This window comes from Athene noctua, chromosome 19 (assembly GCF_965140245.1).
Source record: "Athene noctua chromosome 19, bAthNoc1.hap1.1, whole genome shotgun sequence".
Lineage (NCBI taxonomy): Eukaryota > Metazoa > Chordata > Aves > Strigiformes > Strigidae > Athene > Athene noctua.
The window spans coordinates 9,861,776-9,878,808 of NC_134055.1; the positions used below are offsets into that span (position 1 = coordinate 9,861,776).

Sequence of the window (17,033 nt, forward strand, 5' to 3'; positions counted from 1 at the left end):
GGCAAGGTGGCCACCCCAAATGGCAGCGGGGTGTGAGGGGTGCAGGGCAGGTGGCCCAGCGCCTGTGGGGCTGCCCGGGCTTCCCAAGGCTGCGGCTGTGTGTCCCTCTGCCGCCTCATGGAGAGCCGCCGTGTCGGGAGGCCAGCGGCCATCTCAGCACGGCCAGCGCCTCTGTGGCGTGGGTCTGGGTCCAGGGTAGTGTCCGGGTTTGGATTTCAGTTTGGGTTTGCAGCTGGGAAAGTCTGGGTCCGGGTCTCGGTGTAGGTTTGTGTCTGGGTCTAAATTTGGGGTGGGCCCGGGGCTGGGTTTACATCCAGACCGCCGCCCCCCAAGTCAAGGCCTTGGCGCGCCCCGGCCGCCCGGGAGGGCGCTGCGCATGCGCGCAGGGGGCGGTGAGCCGGCGCGCGGCCCGGCGCCGCGCGGGGTCGCAGGTGAGAGGTCGGCAAGATGGCGGCGGCCTGAGGGGCGCGGGCGGGCGGCGGCGGCGATGTGGCGGGCACTCGGGGCGGCGCTGAGGGCAGCGCGGCCGCCGGCGCCGGCTCTCCGCAGGGGCCTGGCCAAGCCGGCGGGTCCGCAGAGCGTCCGGCAGCTGAGGGAGGCCGAGGAGGCCGCGCCGGTGTTCCAGTACGCGGGGAAGGCGGCCAAGCGGAAGGACCGCGTCTTCGTGTGGGGCTTCTCCTACTCGGGCGCCCTGGGCGTCCCCAGCTTCGTGAAGCCGGACGTGGGCTGGAAGAAGCCGCGGCGCATCCAATCCACGCCCTACCGGCTGGAAACGGAGGAGAAGGTGAGCCTGGGGGCGGCGGTTCTGTTCTCTCCCGACAGGGTGACGCTGGCGTTGCGTCGCCGACCCTGGTGCAGCTCTGTCCGGGCCGGCTAGTCGTCTCTTGACTGTGAAGGGCGTTAAGTAATCGGGCTTAAAGACTGCCACTTTTTGTTTTTTAATTGATACAGCGGTATTAATCCGGATTATTTTGGTATAACTACAGAATCATACTATTTGGAAAATAGATATCTTCTTTTGTCAGAGAAATAACACATAGACATTTATCAGAGAAAATGGGCCTCATTTTCAGTGGTTTTCATGGCTGCTCTCACCTTGATGAAATTAAAAGCTTGTATTGAAAATCATGTTATTAATTTGTCTGCATGTTTCAGCCATTATTTTCTGCTGTCCAGTTCAAAGAAGGTCAGAGTTTTTATACTGGGCTTTTTTGGTAAAAGGAGTAAAACAGAGGAATGTTATTCTCTTAATATCTCTGTGTTTTTTGTTTTTTTTTTTTTTTTTCTTTACTGCTATTGCAGGTCAGCAAATAGGTCTTCCTGTTGTGTTTGAGTGGGTCCAAAATAATGCAAAAATAAAGATGTAGACACACAAAAAACTCTATAAAGCAGTAATGTTGGACTTGAGTTTACACCATTGTGCTTGTCATTGAAGAGTGTTTGATCATTTTTGCAGAGACCATACACACCATGAATTTGGGCCATATTTGGATCTAGTTTAATGAAGGATGAATGCTGTTGAACAAATAGTGTGGGGTGAAATTTGTTTTCCTAAACTGTAATTTATAATGGAATGTTGTGGGTTTTGTTTGTCTTCAAAGATATCCTCTGCTGCCTGCGGTTACGGATTCACACTGCTGTCCTCTAAAACCACGGACATCACCAAAGTGTGGGGCATGGGGCTTAACAAGGATTCCCAGCTTGGATTTCAGAGAAGCATAAGAGATCGAAGTAAGGATTGAAGTGTTTTAAAGACTTACAGGGGAGCACTACAGGATAAATGTGTTGTGGGAAACTTGGTGTTAGAAGACATGAAAAGTGGCCAGGAGGCTTTGATGCGAAGTGCAGGGCTGTGTTGTTGTTTGGGGGGTTTTTAAGTAGTTTTTTTGGAACTTAGCTGTGGTTTTGTGTGCTTTGTAATTGGTCAGGGCATGCATCCATTCTGTGCGCTGCACCCACATTCTTGTCTGAGGTAACTAAAATCTAAGTAACTGTTTATTCTGTAGAAGTATGTGTGTATGGGTTAAGCCATTGGTTTGAATTGCTATAGTTTGATAGTAGACAATGTAGTGGACTAGTTAATAAAATTATTTTGACAAGATGGTTAGCTCGATTCTTTTGACTTTACACCTATGAACTAATTTCCTTTCCCACAGAGATCTTTATACAGTCAGTGGAGATTTTTGTGAAGCTGTAGGGGTTTTGTATTTTAGTACCAAATTGTATTTTGAAGGAAAAATATGTTATTTGGTCATTCTGTCTTAGACCAGGCTCTCAAAGGCATTTAAACACATTTAAGATGATGATTTCTGTGCATAAAGTTGCCATCTTCCACCTAAGACAGGTAGAAAAAACACAAACTTACTTCCTTTATAGAATGGCTGTCTCTGTTTGAAAAAATTCCTCCATAAACAATTGGGGAAAAACATGTTAAAAGCAGTTTTTCTCTTCCTAGTCTATAAAAGTGTAATCCATTAAGGTATGGTCTATCTGATATAGGCAAAAGATTAAACTTCGTGAAGAAGCAAAAGAAAATTGCAGCTACTGTGCAGAATGATGAAGTTTACAGTGGTGCATCACTGCTACTACACTGTCCAAGAGTGTGTGTGTGTGCTTAAACAGCAGCTGCAAATTGAAGGGTCCACAGGAGCCTCCACTCACGTCTGCTTTTAAAGGTTTCAGCTCCTACTGTCCTAGTTCTGTGCATGCTGATGTCTCAGGAGTATCTTTTTATTTTCTTGGTTTTCATCTGACCTGCAGGTTATTTTTGCCAGAGAATCCAGAAATAGGTTAAATAGTTTTGCAGTTTAAGTGCCTCTAAGTAAGAAAGCATTCCGTGTTTGGTAGGATCTGTTGAAAGTCTGGTGCAGGTCGGTGAGATTGCTACTGCTCCATATTTAACTTCCCACAGACGAGCTTCCTGTTGGATGTGCAGCTCGTTACTCATTTTTACAGACTTACTTTGGTACCTGCTAATTTCAGCACTGTGCCCCTGTAGATGCTTTGTTTCCAGGGGAATTTGCAGTCTTCTGACTTATAGATGACTGTATTTCATGCTCTAACTTCAGCTGTTTCTAAGCTAAACTACTAATGTTTTACTCTCACCCTCCTCTTCCTTAGCCACTTCATTGCCTCTCTTCTCCAAACCCCCTCAGATGTCAGTGACAATTGCCACAGATCCCAGTAGCTTGTGTTGCTCTGCTGGAAGGAACAGAGAGAGAGGAAAAGCCTTTTGCTTTGTGACTTCCATGTCTCCTTAGACAGATACAAACATTGCTGCCTTTCGGTTCTGCTGTATTGCATGGCAGGCTCCTAGCATTCTTGTGACGCCTGTCCTTGCATCAAGTAGTGTCTTACTGTAAAAGGGTACGTGTAGACTTTCTGGGTTTGTTTTAATTGAAAGCAGAGTGAGTACTTGTTAAAGCACTGCTGCGTGTGAGCAGAATACTGCTTTGGGTCCTCTGGGATTTGATTTCACTTGTTAGAGTGGCTTTCTTTGATATCAAAGCTTTTTTATCTCCCCTTAACCTTTTCTCTAGTACTGATTTATGTTTTGCTGTTCTTTTTCTCATTTTTTTTCCCAGTGGACCATAACTGATTATATATTCTTCAGGTTACTAAATCTTCTTTTTCTAGTACAGCCTGTCATTTTCTTTTGCAAACGTTAGATCTGTTATTCCCTATGGAGCCAAGTTAGCTAATGTTTCTTGCATTCGTTTTTTCTGAAAGGTCCTTTAATCTACTGTTCTTTAAATATGAAGCCCTAAGATATTTTTGTTCACCTTTCATGCTGTCTTTTGGTGATAGCTGCTATTGTATCTTGTTTGCAGTATCCCTCATTGCACAGAGTACTTAGTTTGTGCTTGGTGTTAAGCTCTCTAGTAATCCAGCCTTATTCACTAAAGTTGTTGAACATATGGCTGAAAGCCCCTGTTTCTCACCTCTGTCCACCTGAAGCCTTAATAACATTCAGGTATGGTGGATTTTTGGTTAGGCACTGATTATTGGCTTCAGCCATCCTTACAACGTTTAACTTCTCCCCCCCGCAATCCTGGTCAACCTTTTACTTTGGTTAGTATCATGGCTTTCTAAAGTTGTATCTACTTTTGTAACAAAGTAGAGGTGAGCGTGCATATGTACAGCAGGATGGGCAAGTATGTGATGAATTTGCTTTGTGGAAGCTACTGACTTTTAACATTTCTCTCTCTTCTGTAAGCTAAGGGCTATGAATATGTCCTGGAACCATCTCCAATTCCATTGCCGCTGGAGAAGCCGCAGCAGACTCGAGTCTTGCAGGTGTCCTGTGGGAGAGCCCATTCCCTGATCCTGACAGATAGCGAAGGAGGTATAGTATCAGTTGTGCTGCTGACAAGGGACACCTGACTATGTTTTTATTAAAAGCTCCAAAAAGATTGTCTGATGTCCTTTAGAACGAGACCCCAGATGGGCTGTCTGCTCTGTCGATGTGATGCAGGTAGCTGTCGGCCTTTTTGGGATTGCTCCCAGCAGGGAGAGCCCTGAGCTGATAACTCTGTGTTGAGCTCTGCTTGACTCAAGCTGTAAATGTGTTGGAAGCTTTTTCTCTGCAAGTGTTGCAAAATATGGATTGTTTATCTAGCCCAAGGCCTTGTTTAAGTGTAGTCTATTTGTCTTGTTCAGTCAGACGTGTTCTTGAATTCAGTTTTGGATGGCTGTGCCAATACTCCTGTGTTACTTTCCCCTTGAAGCCCCAGAGTGCTACCTTTATAAAAGCAATTAATTAATAGGCCTTTATACAGAAGATCCTGTGTTTGAATTGTGCCTCCACGTCTCTGGGAATTCTCTGGTACAGTGGCTTCAGTGCTGTGCTGAGCGATCCAGTGCTGCTTATCAGTGGGTGAGCTGGTTGGTTGGTTGATTTAATGCTCCTGTGGGAGCGCTGATCTATTTCTGAGTCTCCTTGGCAACGGCAGGATGAACTAGGCAATTACTGAAAAACAGCCAGTGGCCTCCAGGTACCGCTACTGTGCCTGCAACAATATTGCTGGGATATTGTTGACAGAAATGGATTCAGTCACTTGAATTTAAGTGAACTTGGTTTGAAGAAAGCTTATGCCAATTTTTACGGTACTGTATTCCACCTTTTATGCTAAGGACCGCATGAAAATGTTTTGTGTACCTGAAAAGAAGCTTTCAGGGAATTGGACAGTAATAAAACTAGTGCATCGTATCATTGTTTTTCAGTTTTTGCAATGGGGAACAATTCTTATGGACAGTGTGGCCGGAAGGTTGTTGAAGATGAAACTTACAGGTGAGAATCCAAAGATCCTGAACTCCCTTAATGTTAAGAATGTAATTGCATGAAAACAACCCTACAGCAAAGCCTGGAGGACTATAAGGACGCCATTTAAGATTGAGGAGTCTGAGAACAGGCTTCTGTGCTGCAGGCATCATATAAAACCAGGCTGGGCACTAGCACTCTTCTCACCACATTCACAAAAGACAAAGATGTCAGCATGTGACAGTTTTCGCAGGGCATAGTGAGAAAAACCAACCTTCATAAATAGCTTGAGGTAATTGGTGTTAGTAGTTGGTCTTTCTCCCTTTAGCCTCTCAGAGTGCAAGTGCTATTTCTGAGGGTGTTAGAAATGCAGTTTAATGATGAAAGAGACATCCTTTTGTTGAATCTCTTTGCTGTGACTGCCTTTGAATCTGTAGTGCTTCTCCTTTACAAGCTTTTGGTGGGCCACACCAAAGCATATTCTTAAAATGCTCTGTAAAATAGTAGTGATGTAAGTGGATAGTGGGAATATGTTGAAAGCTACTGATCCCCTGGCAGGGCCTAGAAGAGATCTTGCACATTGCACTATCTGTGATCCACAAGACTTGGCCTGTGGAGTTTAAGAAAATAGCTGTAGTTTAGCTAGTTTCTTTTTTGCCTTGATACTGGAATTTAGTCATTGGATTGTTCAGAATTCCTGTTTTTGTGAAAGAATGACATCAATGTTAACACTACACTCTTTGTGCTCTGGGATATCTGGTTAATCTCTGGTTAAGTCTAGTGTTTCTGTAGGTGCTGCAGTATTATCTAGTGTCTGTGCTCATTCTAAACTAGGAAACGTGTTTGAGGATTGCTCCCAGCCCCGATTCCCATGAGAGATTATATTTAAAAAGTGACAGTTCTTAACTTCTTAAATAAGAGAATGCAAAAATGTCTTTCCTTCTTTGTGCAGTAATTTTACAGTGGAACTATGCTCTTTGAGTGTATCAGAGAACAGTGAAAGAATCTCTCTTGTAATAGCTAAGTGTCTTTCAGTAAAGACAAGTCTACCTTCACATTTTTCGGTTGCAGTCCTGAAATCCTCTCTGTTGTCTCTTCTCGGTGGTTGTTTGGTGGTGTCCAGTGAAAGCCATCTAATTCATCAGCTGAAGGAGTTTGACAGCAGAGTTGTTCAGGTAAGAGGATCATCTGAACTGAATTCTGAAGGTGAATTGAAAACTGGCAGAACAGCTGAGGGTGGTAATCGTTGGCACGAAGACTAGTTGAATGCCAGTAACTAATGCTGTATCCCAGGGGTCAACACTAGGTCCGATCCTGTTTAACATTTTCACTGATGATGTGGATGGTGGGGCAGAGTTGCAGATGATAGAAGACTGGGAGGAGTGGCTGATACACCAGAGGGTGGTGCTGCCATCCAGAGGCTGGAGAAATGTCATGAAGCTCAACAGGGGAAGGGAGGAACAGCCCCAGACACCCCTGTATGCAGAAAAGGCCTTGGGGGTCCTGGTGAGCACCAAGCTGACTGTGAGCCAGCAGCATGCCCTTGCTGTAGAGAAGGCAAACGGTATCCTGGGCTGCATTAGTGTGGCCAGCAGGTCAAGGGAGGTGGTCCTTCCCTTTTACTGAGCACTGGTGAGGCCACACTCAGACTACTGTGTCCATTTTTGGCCTTCCCTGTACAGGAGAGACATGGACATACAGGAGAGAATCCAACAAAAGGCTGTTAAGGCGGTGAAGGGACTGGAGCAACTCTCCTGTGAGGAGATGCTGAGAGAGCTGGGACTGTTAGCCAGGAAAAGAGAAGGCTGCAGGGTGTGTCTTGGGAATGTGTACAAATACCTGAAGGGAGGGTGCAGAGAGAAGAGAGCCAGGCCATTTCCAGTGGTGCCAAGTGACAGGACAAGAGGCAGTGGTCACAAATGGAGAACCCTGGAGGTTCCCTCTGAACATCAGGAAACACTGAGCACTGACACAGGCTGCCCAGAGAGGTTGTGGAGTTTCCCTCCTTGGAGATATTCTGAAGCCACCTGGATGTGGTCCTGGACAGCTGCTGTAGGTGACGCTGCTTGAGCAGGGCAGTTGGACCAGATGACTTTCAGAGGTTCCTTCCAAACTCAACCTGACTGTGATTCTGTAATGGAAAAAAAAAAAAAAAAAAAAAGGTATACAAATCATTCAGTTGAAGCTCTTTGGAATGGCAAGGTGATCTACTATGTGGTTTCTTACAAAAAACAGAAGGTGGCATTTTGCTCCATGCCTCTGCAGAGCAGTTAAAGGCAATGCAGGGTTTGAACTTACTGAAGAATTTTGGAAATGCCAACGCAGCTTTTATTTGCACAGCAGTGAGGTCATTCCGATGCCTCATCCCTTCCTGTCCTGATTTCCTGCTCTTGTTCCCCTTTGTCACTTTTATATCACTTGGGAATTGTTTTATTTTATCTTCCCTGTTTCAAAAGTAACCTGTGAGACTGTCCCTAGGGCAGGTTTTTAGGAGAGCAAGGGGCTGCAGGGCAGCAGAAGCACCACTGAGTCTGCATATTTCCAGGCACTGGAGCAGTTCACTGGTGTCTGTGCCTCTGTAGCAGAGCTCTGTGGGCAAACATTGCTCCTGTTCCAGGCAGTGTCCTAGAAAGCAAGGGTCATTCATTTAGGTCCACATGATGAGTGTGCGCTGTGGTACGTCCTAATAATGTTTTGAATTAGGCTTGTAAACTTCTGTTTGGATTTTTCTTTTTTTCTTTTTTCAAGGGGTTTGAATAATTGGTACCTGTTTTACTTTGATGACAAAGTTACATGCTTAATATTTTTGGTAGTCACTCTCTTAACTTGTGGATTAGATCTGTTTAATCTTTGACTAATATTTAATGTCTGTTTTTGAAGATCCTGGCTTTAATTCCTGCCAAGCCTGTGGCAGATATGATTGCTAGTTCAACATAAATGTCAATTTGAGAACAGATGTGTTCCTAGAGCACTTACATGGCAAAGAATCAATAGCAGTTTTTAGCTGGCGTTGAACACCATGTGGTAGTATTCTGGGAATGGAGATTTCTTATTTACTCTTTGCTGTTTTATTGTGTTGTGCTGTTGAGTTGAGCTTTGTGTTAACTAGGCCTTGTTTTGGACCTCGGAAAAAATTAACTGCTTTCCACAAAGAAAATTCTGCTGTTTTCTGTGCTGTATCATGCTGTTCTTAGCCTTCCCTGTGTGTACAGCTGTGTGATTGGGCGAGAAGGGTCAAAATCTGAGCTGATGGGCATTGTAGAGGTTCATCGCTCAATTTGGCTGCCAGTAATGCTTTGTTAAATTGATTCTGAACACGTGGCCTTTTCTGACCAGCTCTGACCTTTTGTTTGTGTGCAGGTTGTGTGTGGGCAGGACCACAGTCTGTTTAGAACCAAGAAGGGTGCAGTCTATGCGTGTGGATGGGGAGCCGATGGACAAACAGGTAGGAGCATTGCAGTGAACTGGTGACTAAAGCAAGCTGTCCTAATTCAGAGCTTGCGATGGGTATTTGTCATGCATGTGTGGACAGACAGGGGCTGGTGTGTGCAGCTATGTGCAGATGTTCTCAATACTTTTGTGTAACCAAACTGAGACAAACCAGTTCACTTTTAGAGGAGCTGTAGGATGCCATGCTGGCAATCCAAGCATGCAGTCTGAGGAGAACATGTCTGCTGTTTAAAGCTTGTGAGGGCATGTGGAGGTGACAGGGGAAGGTTAGCTCCCTGGTTCTATGCAGGCTTTGCCTTCCCAATTCTCGTTTTAGGGTCTGTTTTTCTTCTTGCTTCTTTTGAACTGACAGAGACCTTTGGTGGCTACTGCTGTCTTACATGGGATCTCTGGCCAGGCCCTTTTTCTAGTGTCTTCTGCTGTCAAAGAACTACCTCACAGTCCTCCTACTGTTTAGTCCTTCCGCTGCTCCTGAAGCTGGGTTCTTCTCATGGTTCTCTTGTGTGGACACACTGTAGCCCATCTTGTTTCTGGCCTCTTTTCCAGGCAGCTCTGTGTCATGTGAAGCATGTGCTTCCCAGCCTCTTTTGCCACTTCTGATGTTGTCCAAACTGATTGCAGTGTGCTGTCACTGATGGCTCTCCTTGCAGAAGACAGGATGCAGCTGGTTTGTGAAACTTCACCTTTGTTGGGATATCTGCTTAACTTGCTTACTGCTCTCTTCAACACTTTGGTCCATGCAGACAAGAGAGATGAGACTGTCCCAGATGTGGTTGTATAAAGCTGTTTTGTACTCTAGAGAGGTAGCTTTGGCTAGTAGAACTGGTGATTCTGACTCTTTGACAATTGAAGCTGGTAGTTAAGAGATACAGACAGAAAGATTTCTTCTGGAGGAAGGGTGATTGGGTTATAACATGACAAAACAGTCCTGTGTAGGCATTAAAAGCATGTCTGGAAAAAAATTATTCATCATCTCTACTTTTTTCCTTTCAGGTCTTGGACACTACAACATTACCAGTGTTCCTACTAAGCTACGTGGTGACATTGCTGGAGTAAACATTATCCAGGTCTCTTCCTATGGGGACTGTTGTCTGGCTGTTTCAGATGAAGGAGACGTCTTTGGTTGGGGAAATTCAGAATACTTGCAGTTAGCATCTGTCACAGAAACCACACAGGTCAGTCAGCCTGGGGGCGTGTTTTTACATGTTTCAGTTCAGCTGCTGCTCACAGAGTTAAAAATTACACACTTGTCCCTGCTCTGGGTTCTTTTGACAGCGGTATAAATCAGTATAAACTAACACCACTAGCAGGCTGGTTTTACTTATGCTTACAAAACCAATCTGCCTGAAATGTTTGTATAGCTTTAGGGCAGTATGTTTCCCAGCTATTGATAGGCAAAGGCTTGTGTCTCCTTACCCGAGTTTGTTAGTCTGTTATAAAGGAAGAGTACACCCCGTGTTCTCCTTTCCCCTTTGCATGGACTTTGCACCAGATTAAGATCCAGCCTGAGTGCTTGTGCTGGTTTCAGGACAGGAATTCGTCTTTTGGCTGGCTAGTCTAGAATTTTGAGTGGTCCTGCTTTGAGCATGGTGCTGGTACAGATGACCCTTGGAAGTCCCTTCCAGTCAACCCGTATGTTGGTGAATTTTTTCACGATCAACCTTATAGGTTTAGAGCCATGTCATAAACAAATCTCAGTGTCTTAACAGGTAAAAGGTTTTTGGAGCAAACTTATCGGGGGCAGAAGTGTAGTGCTGACTTGACACAGCATTGTAGTACTGAGGTAATTAAGCAGATGGTCTCCTCTTACAGTTAGCGTAGGAAATGGAGTCAGGAAATTAATTAATACTAAAGCTATTCTTGGCAGAAGGCTAAGAGCAGACAATTGCATTAGTATGGCTTTAGTAAAACATGTACCTTTGTCCCATGCCTTTCCTGGTGTATCCTTAATGGAGGGCTAATTACTGAGATCCATAAGGCCTGAAGACAATGACCAGGTTAAGTAGTGTAGGTGGTTTCCTGGCTGGGTGTTCAGTGAAGGTCAGAGAGGTCTGAAATGGATGAAGGGCATGTTTGCCAAAGCAGGAGTTTTAGGTACAATATCAATAAAGTCCAAATTGTGGTAAGCAGAGCTGGATATTATCTGTGAAATCTGAGGCCACTGTTTACATGTGTTAAGCTGTGTAGGCTTCTGTTGTGTTGAACTGTACCAAATAAGAAGGATTATCTTTGAGTGATTTTTTTTTTTTCCCTAGTATGTTCAGAAATGCCACCACAGACCAAATTTTAGTGATCTTGTCCATTGTGAAAACTTGCAAGTGTGCTTGCTTACTGACTTGCCCATTGTCTGACTCAGAGCCAGGGATATAAGCAGCTGTTAAGTGTTCCCAGCTTTGTTGCCATGTATGTAAGCTTTCCAGTGGATAACTTTTTCCACTTTGTCCACACTCTCAGCCTTAATGAATTTCATGTAGATTTTTTTTAGTCTTGGGAATTGCATTCGTTCCTTCATTCAAGCAATAGAGGCTGTTTGTGTCAGGAATTCAGTGTATGTAAGCTCTAACCAGAACTAGAGGAGAAGTTATGAATGTGTGTCTGGTTTGCAGTTTACCTTGTCTCTAACAGCTCTCTTGCAATCTCATATAGGTGAATGTTCCCAGACATTTGCCATTCAAGATTGGGAAGGTAAAGGAGGCTGCGTGTGGAGGGACTGGCAATATGGTGCTTACGGGTGAGTTCACTTTTGCAATCGTCCTCTTTAGTGCGTGGCCATGCAGTGGGTCGATTGTAACATCATGGAGCAAACATCTTGTTTACTGGAAACAGGAAAGTACTGTCATGAGGAAAGCTGGGAGAATTTAAGAATGTACCGGGGGTTATTTTCGCTAGCCGCAGAGCATTACTTCCAGTATGTGCTGTCGTGAGCACTTATGCAAACTAGAACGAGAGCATGGTTGCTGCCTCTGGTTATGATCTTGTTTGCTGATCACACGGGCAGTGCGTGGCCTATAATGGAGATGGATAAAGGGAGGAAGTAGAGCGCTTGAGAGAAAGAAGAGACCTTCAGACTGAATATAAATCTGACATGTAGATAAATCTTGATAAACTAGGTTGGAAAGCAGAGAGTTCTGAGAACAGTGGAACTCTGCAGCAGGCTCCTTGGTGAATGCTGCTTTGGATTGCCAGTGGCCAGGGGAGCACAGCTTGAAAGTCACTGAGTAGAGGAATGAGGCAGAGGATTGTACTATTCTGAAGGATCATTTCAAGGAAGACAATCATATGTGTGATGCAGTTGTTGTGATGACAAGACATTTGAGCTTCTAGCATGAAGGGAGCAGAGTAGCAGACATGGCAACTTACTCTGTCTTCCACTGTCCAGCTGCTGCCTTTTCCAGGCACCCAGTTTAAAGCAGAACGCCAGGCAGAGTGACTAGCCTACTGCTGGTTTGGCCATGCCTCAAAGGAAAAAGTGGTGATAATAAAACACTCAACCTCTGTCCCATCAGTCAGTAGGCTGAAGTATTTTATCCAGCCCACACTGCGTTGGCATTATTTCCCCATGAAGGTTTTGCCTGTGAAGCTTGATCTGCTTGCACAACTTAGGAAAAAATTAAGGCATTTGGATGGGAATGCACTGTTTGCAAACTAAATAATCAAAAGGTGCTAGACTGCTTTGGGAAAAAGGAAAATATCCCTTTGGATCTGATTAACTCTTGGTCATGGTATGAATTTCACAAGCTCAGACTTTCTTACAGAATGTGTTCTTATTGTAATACAGAAGAAGGAAATGTTTTTGTCTGGGGATATGGAATTCTTGGGAAAGGACCAAACCTAATAGAGACAGCAGTGCCAGAGATGATCCCACCCAGCCTTTTTGGCTGCTCGGACTTCAGTCCGGACATCCGTGTTGCTCACATTCGCTGTGGACTCAGCCAGTTTGCAGCACTTACAAGTAAGTTTCTAGTTCTACTGTCATGGGAAGTCACACTGCCATGTTATTGGCGGTTAAAAGAAAACAGAAACCGCCCATCTTTCTTTAAACTTAAAGCACACTGGAATGCAACAGGAGGGATGGGTAGCACATTTACAGGTGTCAGCATGGTTTCTACCATAGTTACTGCACTAACTTGTGCTTTAATTAAGAAAGCGTTATTCTTCTAAAGCAAACAAAAACTTTCTCTCAAACAGGAAGCCTGGGATGGTTTTTTCATTTTCTTGTACAGAGTAAGTCACTTAGTTGCACTTTAGAAGCAGCAGGGATTTGTGGTAAATAAACAAACTTAAACTGAGTTTAAGTCAGAGCTAGGTGTCAGGGTTTCTTGGCTCTTCTGACCAATTGAGTTAGCAATCAGATGGGAAGACCTACACATTTAACATGCAAAGGCTATGATACACCCTGTACTTGATACCAGCCTTTAAATGGTTTTGAATTTGACTGTCACCTAAAAATGGGCAGCAGAGGGCAGCAGCACAGAAAACCCACATGCTTGGCAGCAAAAGTGATAGTTTGCTAATGAAAAGTGCCAGATGCCAATCTGCTTGGTCCTTCTTGGAGAAGTGGTCTGTGTGACACTATCATTCTGGTTACAGGGTGCTTGTAACTGGTCTCCCCCTGGTACTCAGGAAGTGTTAGAAACTGTTCTGATTAAATTGTACTTACAGTTGTTGTTTTGATTGTCTCTGCTTTGGGGCTGATCTGAACACTTCTGAGATCTACATGTTTTGCTGAGGAGCTTAAAACTCTTCAACTCTGAACACAAGTTTTTTTCTTTTCCCCAGCTGTCATTAGAAGGTCACTCTGTCAGGCAGCTGAGTAACCAGTCCCCAGGTGACGGCCTAGGATAGATTTTGCTGCCTTGCTTACCCAGTTTGCTGTGCTGATAGCTGATGTGGGTCAGCTGTAATTGTTTAACTTCCAGCATAAATGATTCACTTCACCACAAATGATTCCCCGGAATCTCTTCTGCTGCACTTGTTCTTCAAATAAAATTCCGAAGCAAGAGCTGTAAGAGGGGGAAGCAAAGACTTGTGCTCAGGACTTGCTGCTTGTCCTGCTCATTAGGCATAATTTTCTCCAAGCACAAGCACATTTATTGTACTTGGAACTAAACTCAGTGGCTTTCATACTGCATGTATAGCCCTTTATGCTCCCAGAAGCACTGTAGCTGCCACACTTGCCAGCATCACAAATAGAATTCTTCCTTTTTAATGACTCTGTCCTATTTTATTCTTTTTATTCTTTTTTTTTCCTGTACAGACAGAGGAGAACTGTTTGTATGGGGCAAGAATCTAAGAGGGTGCCTGGGAACTGGAAGAATGGAAGACCAGTATTTCCCATGGAGGGTAAGGATGGTAGTGTTAAGGCTAAGAGTATGTTCTTTAGTCTTTGTTATCCTGAGGGCAAGAAGCATGATTTGCAGTGTAGTTTTGTTGAGTAATTTTGAAAGAAGTGGAAGCTTAAGATGACTGTAGAACTGCTTTGTTTTCCAGAGGTCTTTGCATAACCTGCTTAGGGATGGAGGTATTCAGGTGTTTGGTTTTTTTGTCTGCTATTTCAGTACTGATTTCAGATCCCAGAGTGACATCTGGTGCTGTGCCATTACATCTGACCTGTTCTTATCTCCTTCTGTGCACAGTTAACCTGCTACCCCTTACTGCCTCTTTCCTCCCCTTCTAACCTGCACTTCACTTTTGTACGTGCTGCAGAGAAAACCACCAGTATCGATCATCTGTGACCCAAAATTAGGTGAACATTTTGGTCATGGTGATCAGACTGTAGTGGCAGCAAATCCACATAGCAGCAGGCTTCCTTCCCCTGCTCCTCTTCCAAGTCAAGCAGCTGTGGTGATGGGGCACTGGACTGACTGTAGTTACAGTAGGAGATCCTTAGCCACTGAACTGTTTTCATAGCTGTTTCGCAACGCTTCCAGTTCCACTCCCTTCTCTCAGATGGCTCTGAGAGCCAGACTCTGTGGGTGTAGAAGAGTCTTTGGCTCTGGAGTTCAGCACTCAGCCTAACAGATGTTCCCAGTCTCCATGAGGGCCAAGTAGGAGAGGAGGGAGGCAATCAGTTGGACCACCCTGGAGTCCTTTTCCATGTGTCTGAACTTGCCGTGGATGTGTTTCTTTAGCATGCTTTCTCCTTCTTTTAAAAATGAACAAAAAAAGACTAACTTTGGAGCCTTTGCCTAAAATCACACTGCTGTGGCTGAGTGGAGTTTCTGAATTCACCAAGCGTGGCACGTCCAGGTTTCCCTCAGTGTGGACATTGAGGGTTATGCTCCCTTAAACAGCCAGCTCCTGTCTGACAATAGTACAGCAATGTACCACAGCAAGGGCAGTTACCAGGATGTTTGTCTGTGACCTCCTGCCCTAGAATTAGCCATCTCTCCTCTCCCTTAGCTCTAAGGAAAAACTTGCATTTGTGGCCTCTGCTTTCCTCGAGTTTGAAGTCAGCTTTAAGTGAAAGAGCTGTAGCTACAGTAATGAGTGAGCTGGGTCTGCTTAGCATCAAAGCAAAAACTGCCTTAGGCTGAGCTGAGCTTTTGCCTCGTTCCAGTCCTTGCCCATGAGAGAAGAGGCAAATCCTTGTGGTGCTTGGGCAAATCCTCTTCCTGCTGTCCGGATTACGCTCTCTTTGGTCATGCTGTTTCTGCTGCTGAACAGATGGGCTGAGGCTACAGTCTCCTCACTGTCTGCTAGTGAGCCCTCTCTTTCTGTCCTTCCAAAGGTTTATGTGCTTCTGTGAAGGGGGAAGGGGAATATTTCACAGCTCGATACACAAGCATGTCTGGTGCTGAATCTTGCTTTCTCTGGGTTTTCAAGATGGCACTTTCGTTGGTACAAGTCCCTGTGAAACCAACTGGTGTATTAAGCAGAAGGAGGATGAGAAATAGGAATTATCGGGGGCAGAGTACCAGCTTGAGAAATAATCCACTTTTGTGTGTCTGATCCAGGTGACTGTACCCGGTGAGGTGGTGGATGTTGCCTGTGGAGTTGATCATATGGTAAGCATGGTTAAGTCTTTTACCTAGTAATATTGCTGGGCCTCAGCACGGTGCTAACAAGACGGGGGGACTTGTTGACGAGCTTCTTGGAAAGGAAGACTCATTGCATGAAGCCAGGCAAGGAGTGACTGTGAGCAGAGACAGCCATAGCAGTGCCTGGGTGCGTTGTCACCTCTGCATTGTTGAAACTCTCTGGCCTGGCTCCAGGAAGGAATTACGTTCCCTGAGGAGAGTGGAAGTGCTCTGGCACATTCATGATGAGATCCTGAAGAGTCTGAGGCCCAGCCCAGAGCTGGTGAGTCCCTCTGCGCCTAAGGATGAGGAGCATCTTCCTCGGGGAAGACTTGGCACAAGATGCAGTCTGTAGCACAGGACACTCATTTATGGACGCTTTCCCTGTCACCAGCTCTGGGCTGTCAGCATTGGACTGAGCCAAACTATTTCTCAAGGGAAAGGTGGGGGTTTTTTAATAACTATTTTTTATGTGGAAGAAAAGCCATGCTGGTGGTTGGAGCCCAGTGCAGCTGTCCTTAGTGTCCACCACAGCTGCGCTCTGCGCAGACCGCTCTCTGTGCAGAAGCTGGGTGTGCAGCCCGTGGCCTGGAGGCAGTGGTGTGCTCTCATCCCAGGCTGTGGCCGGCTTTCCCTGGGGGATCTGAAGGCTAAATGCCCAAGGAATGCCTTTATTAAACTGGAAGAGTGAGAACCTGTGTGCAGGGCAAAAGTACTGTTAAATAAGACAGCATGGAAAGGTAAATCATAGGCTGTCTGTGCTGCCATTGCTGTGGAAGGACAGATGGAGGTAGGCTGGAAGCAAAGCTCCCTCTTGGCTCCCTGCAGGGTCGGTGCTCAGGCAGGGGATGTGACCAGCACTCACTGCTCATCACCTACTTTTGTCTTCATGTGCTGATCACAAATCACTGCCTTTGATTTTTCTGGAAAGTCCCTGCACTACTCCTGTCTCCAGGGGTATGGTGGCTCTCAGCTGCAAGGAGCCCTTCTAAATTAGCCAGGCTTTTAGTAGTGCCTAGCAGGGGAAGGAGTCTTAATGGGCAAGAAACAGAGTCTTGTTTCTTGGAACCGTCTTAGCAGAAAAGTTGTGGTGAGCGCATTTAGAACACAGTAAGCTGATGGAGATGGGATGCAACAGCTGTATGTACCTGAATCTCACACTGAAGCGTGGGAAGCTGTCTTATGAAATACTCCAAACATCAGGCAGATGTTTGTATTATTTCTGTGTGGCATACTTCTACTGTGTAAATTATTTTGGCAAAATCTGAGCTAATATGGTTTTAATAAAGTGATTATAAAGTCTT

The 17,033-nt window shown here is 45.1% G+C and overlaps 1 protein-coding gene across 1 annotated transcript; it reads left to right on the forward strand.

The window, feature by feature from the left end:
- The first annotated feature begins 446 nt into the window (after nucleotides 1–446).
- RCC1L (RCC1 like) lies at nucleotides 447–17,033 on the forward strand. Its single transcript, XM_074923022.1, has 12 exons — nucleotides 447–784; nucleotides 1,602–1,731; nucleotides 4,217–4,345; nucleotides 5,224–5,290; nucleotides 6,384–6,435; nucleotides 8,621–8,705; nucleotides 9,704–9,885; nucleotides 11,357–11,441; nucleotides 12,489–12,662; nucleotides 13,968–14,053; nucleotides 15,667–15,717; nucleotides 15,925–17,033. The coding sequence occupies exons 1-12, from the start codon at nucleotides 488–490 to the stop codon at nucleotides 15,973–15,975; spliced, it is 1,389 nt and encodes a 462-aa protein (XP_074779123.1). The 5' UTR covers nucleotides 447–487; the 3' UTR covers nucleotides 15,976–17,033.